Source organism: Cyanistes caeruleus, chromosome 26 (assembly GCF_971803275.1).
Source record: "Cyanistes caeruleus chromosome 26, bCyaCae1.hap1.1, whole genome shotgun sequence".
In the NCBI taxonomy this organism is placed as follows: Eukaryota; Metazoa; Chordata; class Aves; order Passeriformes; family Paridae; genus Cyanistes; species Cyanistes caeruleus.
In genome coordinates, this window is record NC_141726.1 from 5,799,643 (window position 1) to 5,808,405 (window position 8,763).

At 54.5% G+C, this 8,763-nt stretch overlaps 1 protein-coding gene across 1 annotated transcript; it reads left to right on the forward strand.

The window, feature by feature from the left end:
• Positions 1-56: 56 nt before the first annotated feature.
• Positions 57-8,126, forward strand: NUDC (nuclear distribution C, dynein complex regulator). Its single transcript, XM_086863880.1, has 9 exons — positions 57-266; positions 1,277-1,354; positions 3,185-3,385; positions 3,649-3,732; positions 4,097-4,210; positions 4,582-4,776; positions 5,346-5,429; positions 5,506-5,624; positions 7,326-8,126. The coding sequence occupies exons 1-9, from the start codon at positions 171-173 to the stop codon at positions 7,375-7,377; spliced, it is 1,023 nt and encodes a 340-aa protein (XP_086720006.1). The 5' UTR covers positions 57-170; the 3' UTR covers positions 7,378-8,126.
• Positions 8,127-8,763: the final 637 nt, after the last annotated feature.

The window sequence follows — 8,763 nt, forward strand, 5'->3', positions numbered from 1 at the left end:
GCGCCCCGCCTTTTCCTGCGAGATTGACAGCGCTCGCGACCAATCAGCGAAGAGAACGGCGCGGGGGCGCGCTGGGATTGGCGGGCAGGGCGCGTCTCGCGCTTCCGCCGCCGCCGGTTGCGGTTCCGGTTCCGGTTCCGGTGGCGGCCCGGTGCGGGAGCGGCGGCGCGATGGGGCTGAGCGCAGAGGAGGCGGCGGAGCAGGAGGACCGCTTCGACGGGATGCTGCTCGCCATGGCCCAGCAGCACCAGGGCGGCGTGCGCGAGGTAGCGCCGCCGGCATCGGGAGTGGGAAGGGCGGGCAGGACCGGAGGAGCGAGCGGGGAGCGGCCCGGCCTCCTCGGGCCCCGCCCCGGCACGTGGAGCAGGGGACGCACGTGCGCTGCTCCGGGAGCGCCGATAACGGCCCGGCAGCGCCAGCCCCATCGTTAATTAGCGTGGTGTTAATGAGGCGCCTCCGGGCCGCCCTGAGCCCCCCGGGCCGGGCCGGGACCGGGAGAGACCCCGGGGCAGCAGCGAGCTCCCGTTCAGCCCCCAGCACAACCCCGTGAGGCCCGGCCGTGATCCTGGGATCCCCTCGTGCTCGGGATCTGCTCAGCACCCCCTGGTCCCACCCTGATCCCAAATCCCAGCCCTATCCCTCTCTGATCCCACCCTGATCCCAAATCCCACCCTGATCCTTCTGCTGGGGGCTCTGGGATCCAGGCCCTCACCTGCAGCAGGGCTGGAGGGTGTGGGAACATCCCCCTCACAAATAACTTTATAAAAGTGTTCCTGTAACAGCCCCTCGTGTTGTGGCAAAGCTCTGACTGAAAACCCTGCAGGACAGGATTCCTGGGAAATAAAGATCAGCCAGGTCCAAGGAGAATATGGGTTTCTAGAGGGGGTGTGGAGCTGCTGGTTCATTCACTGGTGATCCCTGGCAGCTGTAAAAATAAGGATTTTGCATGCTTTTAGGTGTGCAGAGAAGCACAGTATGGTGTGTGTGTGTGTATATGGGATATAGGTGTGTCTGCATCTGTAAATCCATTCCTGCCTTGGATAACAGCCTGCAATAAACTGCAGCAAAGCACACAAACTCCTCCTCTGCAAGCTGGGAATCCAGGGCTGGGTCTCCAGAGCTGGGTGTTCTTCAGGCAGCGCTCACGGGGCTGAATGCAGGGCGATGCTGGCACAGCCACAGATGGGGAGGACAAAGGATAAAGGATAAAGGCTCCTCCAGAGGCACGAGGTGGCCTCACTGCTCCTTTCCTCTGCACCCTCTCCCTGTTCCCCAGCTCGTGAACACCTTCTTCAGCTTCCTGAGGAGGAAGACGGATTTCTTCACCGGGGGAGAGGACGGAGTAGCAGAGAAGGTAACAAACAAACCTTCAGTCTTTAACTCTTCTCCCTTCCATCCCACCCCTGCCTGTGCCGTGCCAAGGGTCCCCTGCTTGGACAGCTCCCAGCTTCTGGGGGCAGGTGGGCAGCTCCTGAGGGAAGGAAACCCAGAGCTGCCCCTGACAGAGGTGAGGAGCACACAGTTCCCTGCTCGGCTGGTGGCACAGCACGGGTTTCTGGCCAGGCTCTGGCCAAAGGCTAGTTTGGAAAGCAAAGCTGCCAGACACACTGACTTAACGGTGACACAGCAGGTGATAACCCCACGTTACCTCGTTTGTTCAGCTCAGGAAAAGCACAAAGTCCACAGCTCTGCACAGGCAGCTGCCCCTTGGCTGGGCTGGGGAGCCTGGACAGAGCATCCCCATCTCCTGCAGGGCAGCCCTTGCTGAGTCTGGAGGGGCTTTAAGGGCTTTTGGACCCAAAACGTCCTGTGGTTCTCTGAAAGAAAGAAAGGTGAACCCTACTGTCACTTTCCTTAGAACAGAGAGCAAATCTCTGCCGTTCCTGGGGGCTGTGTGATCCCACTGGATCAATTCAGAGGGGCTGCTGTCCTTGGTGTGCCCGTGGAAGAAAAGGCTCAGTGCCCTTGGGTGGTGGCACGTGTCAGAACGCTTTTTGGCCTCCTGGAAAAGCGCTCTGACACCGTGGCACCCACAACAAACGGGGAAGGAGCTGCTTCCCCAGTCCTGCTGAGCCCTGGGCATGAAGGAGAAAGGAGAGGGGGAGAAATGCATTTTCTGGGTGCCATTTCAGCAGGTTTGTGTGGGGTGAGCGAGGTGTGGACAGTGACATGGACATGGACAAGGTCAGGCAGTGAAGACAGTTTCCTCACCATGGATGATGGGGTTGGGAACAGGCTGGGACGTCCTGGGGGATGCACATTTCGCATTCTGTACTCTAGGAGACGCTGGAGTTGAGCTGCGTAAACAAACCTTGTTTGTAGAGCAGAGCAGAAATACCCAGTGCTTGCTTACAAACCAAGTTTGCTTGGAAAAGGTTCTGGATTTTCCCCCCACCCCGAAGCTCCTGGGATGTTTATAAATAAATTTTCCCTCTCTAATTCCTTTCTGAGGATCTGTCTCTGTTGTTTTCTGGGGCAGACCTCAGCTCACCTACGTGCTGCTCTGCACAGCACCCCTGGCCTTATCGAGCCTGGGGCAATTCTCTGGCTCCCTGCCTGTGTACTCAGCTTTCCCGCTGAGCACGTGGCCCTTGGCACCAGAGACCTTGGGATTTTGCCTCCCAGAGTCACAACAACCTCTGCAGAATTGGGAGGCGAGGCTGAAACAAAAAAATTATGGTGGAACTCACCCCTCAGTGTAAGAACACGGGGGTGTTTCAAGCATTTCTCCTCTAAATCATGGCACTGGGCTCCTTGTGGAGAAAAGCCCCAGGTGTGGAGAGGTCAGAAGGAGGTAAAAAAGTTGGATCTGGTGTGTCCAGCTGTCCTGGAGGTGTGGAGTAGCTGATGGCTGGGGTGGGCATCAGCTCGTCCTGCTGGAATTGCACAAAGTACAAAATAAGTGGAGGATTTTTATTTCACTGTTATCTACTGGAAACATACTCTGTGTAACTAGGGAGGACTACATTTAAATATTTCCAATTTCCTCTTTTTCCCTCCCTTTTCACTTCCTCCTCTGTTTTTTGAATTGAAAAATCTCTTGATTTTCAGTCAAAAAAAAAACCAAAACAAACAACCTGAGCAAAGATGAAGGGAAAATTCCCAGCATCTGTGTGAGTCAGCAGATGTCCTGTGCTCCTCAGGAGACAGAGTTTGAAGTGGCTGGTGTTTTTTTAACCCCCAGCTGATCACAGAGGCCTTCAGCCACCACAACAAGCTGGCGCAGAAGGAGCGCAGGGAGAAGAAGGCGCGGCAGGAGGCCGAGCGGCGCGAGAAGGCCGAGCGCGCCGCACGCCTGGCCAGGGACGGGCAGCAGCACAGCGAGCCTCGCATCAAGGAGCTCACAGAGGAGGAGGCAGAAAGGCTGCAGCTGGAAATTGACCAGGTGAGAGCCGTGTCAGGGGTCTGCAGGTGCCTGTGGCCTCCCTGTGGCTCTCAGGAGCTGGAGCGGCTCAGGCTTGCTCTGTGTCCAACAGTTCCCCCTGGCAGTTCCTCTTCTAAGGGCTGAAAATTCCCTGTTTCCAATGTGGGATGCAGTGAGTGATGCTCCTCAGCCTGAGCTGAAAGGCTGAGGCCATCTAGTGCCAGCTCAGGAGGTGACACAAAGCTCTTGGCTGAGTGTGTTCCTGCTCTTCTCTTTTCCAACAGAAGAAAGAGGCACAAGGGCAGGGTAATGGTGTCCCAGTGAAACCCTCAGAGGAGGAAGGGGAGTCTTCAGATTCCAACAAACAGGTAAAACCCGGCTGGAGATACTTTAGAATCATAAAATGGTTTGGGTTGGAAGGGACCTTAAAGCTCATCACACCTTCCACTGCACCAGGCTGCTCCAAGCCCTGTCCAAAAGACACACTTGGAAAATACAAATTAGAAAATTTGGCTTTAATAGACAATTCCTAAATGTGCCAGTACAGAAGGCTTTTGTTTTTTGGGGTTTTTTTTCCTTGTAGTCATGTTTTATCAGAAGCAGCTGTTAATTATGGAGCTAAATTTAAGTGGATATAAAAGACAAACAAGTGGCCTGCATTCCTTATAAAACCTAAAAGCTGTTGTTATAGTGGAAACTGGAAAAGCTTTTCTTTACACTTGAATTGCTTAGGGAACAGATGATGAAGAGGAAGATGAGAAGGATAAAGGAAAACTTAAACCCAACTCTGGCAATGGAGCTGACCTCCCAAATTATAGATGGACACAAACTCTTTCAGAATTGGATGTAAGTAGTGCTTTGTGGCCAGGATCTGAGGAATCTGAGACAGGGAATACGAGCAGGTGCTGGTGAGAGGTGAAGCCAGTTCCCCGTGTCTCAGTTGCCTCTGGAAGCTTGCTGGGAACAGTAGTGTTTCTATATCTGGGGGAGAGCCTGGTAACTCAGTAAAATTCCCTGGAGTTGTAGTTATTAAGTTGTAGGCATTAAAATCTGCTTCCCTTTTTATGGTCCCTTCCTTTCACCTCCTGCTCACTCAGTACCTCAAGGAAAGGAGTCCCTGCTCTGTCTGGCTCTGGTGAAACCAAGGCAGAAAGGCTTGGGAGGGTCAGGAGGAATTTCCCTGCCCAGCTCCTGAGATCTGCTCCTTTTTGCTGCAGCTGGCTGTCCCCTTCAAGGTGAGCTTCAGGCTGAAGGGCAAGGACGTGGTGGTCGATATCCAGAGACGCCGCCTCAAGGTCGGCCTCAAGGGCCACCCTCCTCTCATTGATGGGGAGCTCTTCAATGAGGTCAAGGTGGAGGAGAGCTCCTGGCTCATTGAGGATGGTAAAACAGTCACAGTGCACCTGGAGAAGGTAAAGCAGGATGGGCTGGGCAGGATTCAGGCTTGGCTGCCTCTCCTCAGGTCTCAGCTAAAACAGGACCACCATGCTTGTCCTGGGCACAGTGCTGCCACTGGTAGTGGGTGTTTAAGTTCCCCCGTCTTTAGCCTAATTTTATTCAGCTATTCCAGGATATCCAGTGTATTTCTCAGCAGTTCAGGAAAAGCTGGAAGGAAATCAGTCATTTTAATGTTGTCCTTTAGTGTGTTTTGACTTGTCAGTGACACGAAAATCCAGGGACAGAGCTCCTTGTGTCCCTCCTTGTGTCCCCTCTGGGCCTTTCCAGGTGGTTTGTTGTAATCCCATTTATGTCGTGCCAAACAGGACATCTGACATTCTCTCACATCTCCCAGCTGTGAAAATCTAGGCTGCCTAAAGTAGTTTGAAACAAAAATATTCTTTATCTCTGTTCAGATTTTACTGCTATTTAGAAAACTGTCAAATAAAGCTCGATTCCATCATTTTTTATCCTGTGACTGAGACTTAAGAACCGTAGAACAAGTCCAAGAAAGATAAACTGATTTTGCTTCTTTGTCCTCTAGATCAACAAAATGGAATGGTGGAACAAACTGGTCTCCACAGACCCAGAGATCAACACCAAGAAAATCAATCCAGAGAATTCAAAGGTAAGAATTCCTCTGTTTTACGGGACAGAGCCTGCTCAGCAGTTGGGTCAGTTTGGATCTAATTTGGATGTGTCAGTTGTCAGACCTGGACAGCGAAACTCGCAGCATGGTGGAGAAGATGATGTACGACCAACGACAGAAATCCATGGGGCTGCCCACCTCTGATGAGCAGAAGAAGCAGGATATTTTGAAGAAGTGGGTACAGCTCATTCCTCTGCATGGCTTTGCCTTCCCAAGCACCTTCTCCTCTTCCTCTCTGGCACAAATGAGGGAACAGGGAGCAGCCTGGCCTTCAGTGCTAGCCACGCTCACATCTGCACAGGCACTGTGTTGCTGGCCAGACACCAGTGTCTGTAAAAGCCTGGTGGGACAATCTGGGAATGGCCTGGCTTTGGGATTGTCTTACCCTGCTCAGTTCAAGTCCAGAAGGCACGTTTAGAACTGGAGGTGCCACCTCTGCTGAACTCCCTCCCTCCCTCCCTCCCTCCCTCCCTCCCTCCCTCCCTCCCTCCCTCCCTCCCTCCCTCCCTCCCTCCCTCCCTCCCTCCCTCCCTCCCTCCCTCCCTCCCTCCCTCCCTCCCTCCCTCCCTCCCCCCCTCCCTCCCTCCCTCCCTCCCTCCCCTTACCCCCAGACAGTTGTCCCCAAGCCACCTTTATGGCTTTATTGCCCTGGTTGGCACAAATGCTCTGTGGCAGGGAAATGACTCCTGGACCTCCCAGGGCCATTTGGGAAGGTGTGGAGGCAATTCTGGGTCACGCAGCTTCCTCAGCAAGCAGCCCCACACCTTTATCTCTGGGTGAAGGATTACCGTGCCTGAGCTGTCTCCTTGCTCCCCTTGGCTTTATCTCTAGAAGCTTCTCTGTGAAGCTGAGAGGGGACTGAGCAGAGCAGGCTTCCCTGGTGCCTGGTGGTCAGGGGGATGGCTCCCTCTGCTCCCAGGGAGCCACAGGACACCTCACTGGCAGGGTGACTTGTTTGGTGCTCTGGAAGTTTGGCTGGCAAAGGATGGAGAGGAAGTTTAGACTTTGTCCAGGGCAAAGGAGCCTCGGTGACAGCCATGTGGGTGCTGATGTCTGCCAGTGGAGCTCTCCTGGCTGCCAAACAAGGACAGGATCCTCACAGCACAGGTGGCCCTGGGCTATGGGGGCATTCCAGGGGAAGCCCTGAGATGGGAACACAAAGGAGACCAAGCTGCCCTTACCTGCACGTTGTGTGTGAGTCCTCCACAGGGCTGTCAGGTGTTGTGTCCCTTGGGAGCAGAGCAGAGGAGCCTCTGTGTGCACTGGGCACTCCTGGGCACAAATCACAGCCCTCAGAACTTCCCAGTGTGGCAACCTGAGTCCAGACAGTCCCTGGAGGGTGTCCCTGTCCATGGCAGGGGGTGGGAACAAGATGATATTTAAGGTCTCTTCCAACCCACACCATTCTGTGATTCCCTCTGCTGGGAGTGCAGTACATTTGAAATCAGATTCCATCTGGTTTGAAACCAGATTCCTCTGGCCATATCCTCCCTGAGTTTTTACTGTCAGAGCACTGGGGATATTCCCTGTATTCCCAGTAAAGATGTCAGCCCAGAGCTTCAGCCCTAATCTGCCTTCACCATCTCCCCTCTGCCCCTCAATCTGCTGATTTAGGCAGCCTAAATCAGTGTGGCTGCAACGTGTCCAGCCCAGAGGTGTTTGATAATTAACAATTCCCATGTGCCTGGACTTGCTGACCTGGTAAACCAAGCAGGAATGCTGCTCCCACTGACCCGAGGGAAGGTCCAGGGAAGGTCCCAAGGAGCTCAGCAGATCCCTCCCTCCAGTGCAGGAAGCAGAAATCCTTCCTTCCCCACACTGAGCTGTTTGGCCCCTGCTGAATCACCCAGACTCTTGTCTTTGTTTTCCTTGCAGGTTCATGGAACAGCATCCAGAAATGGACTTTTCAAAGGCTAAATTCAACTGAGCTCTCCCCTTTCCCCCCTTTCAGTCAGCCCATTGAATGGGGCAGGATATGTATGGTTGGATATTCCTCACCTTGGGCAAGTAAAATTTCAGCATCCCCCACCCGAGCCTGCTGTGGAGGCACCTGTGCAGAGTCACCCTCAGAGTGCTGGGGAGCAGAAGGCAGGGCCCCAGAGCAGCTCCAGAAGGAGCCATCTGGCACAATTCCCAAAGGGCAGCGAGGAGAGAAGGAGGGGTTGGAGCAAAAAAAGGGGGTTAGGGCTGGGAGAGCCAGACCTGACAGGTTTGGAGATAAATCCTCAAGGTATTGCTTCGCTTGCTCTTTGCCAAGATCCCGAGATCTACTCCCTCCTGCTCTCCTGTGAAAATAAGGGTCAGTTTATTTTGTAAAATAAATCTTTTGCTGCCTTCCTGGGAAGGGAAAAGAGCAGTTTAAAAGCACAGCTGTTGCAGTGGAGACAGGCCCTGCTTCTCCTTGCTGCTGCTCCTGTTTGTGCTGGAGGCAGCTGGAGCACTCCAGGGCTCCCAGCACAGCTGGAGAGCTCAGCCTGCTGTCCTAGAGCAAGGAGAGGCTGTGGGTGTGGGTGGGAGAGGATGTGGGGGCTTTGGGGATGCTGTTGTTGCTGGGAGTGTCTCCTGCCTCTTTTCCCAGAGCCGCGTGGTGTGCAAGCTCCCGCTGACGGGTGACATCACTCTGCATGTTCATTCTTCGTTAAACTGCAGTGCAACATAAAGGAAAACAGTGGAATACCTCGGGCAGAGCGTGTGGTTTCTCTGGCAGAAGGGATCTGGGATCCAGGCTGGGAGGGAGAAGGAGGGGGTGCCGTGCCTGTGCTCTCTGCAGCCGCCTGTGAACAGCCCTCCTGCTCCCAGCTCCGATGGTCTGTCCCTCCCTCAGGAGGGGCAGGGGGAGCTGTGTCTTGCTCGGGAGCTGCTGAACCCCATTCCCAGCCAAAACCCTCAGGACTGCCCCAGGGTGGCTGTTCCAGGGCACGTCACCACACCAGGAAGCCACCCTTACCCCAGGTCTCCTTTATGCCGAGCTAACAAGGAGAGTGTCAGGAAATCCTGGGCTCTCTCCCAGATCTGCTGCTCTGGCTCTTCCCTCTGCCTCCCCCAAACACTCCCAGCACCTCCCCGAGGGATGGGCACAAACGGCTGAAAATCCCATTTGGGCAAAGTCCAGACAGCAGCACCTGGCTTGGTGGGGCTGTTCTCTGAGCAGCAGGGCACCGGTGGCATGAAGGCTCTCAGTTTTACAGGCTCCTGGGTTAAAAAGCAGAGCTCTGACCTTGAGGGTGGGCCAAGATCAGGGCAGCTGCCTGTGGAGTGCTCTGGCCCAGGTCACTGACACACACCTTCCTTCTCCCTGCACGCACCTGCCTGT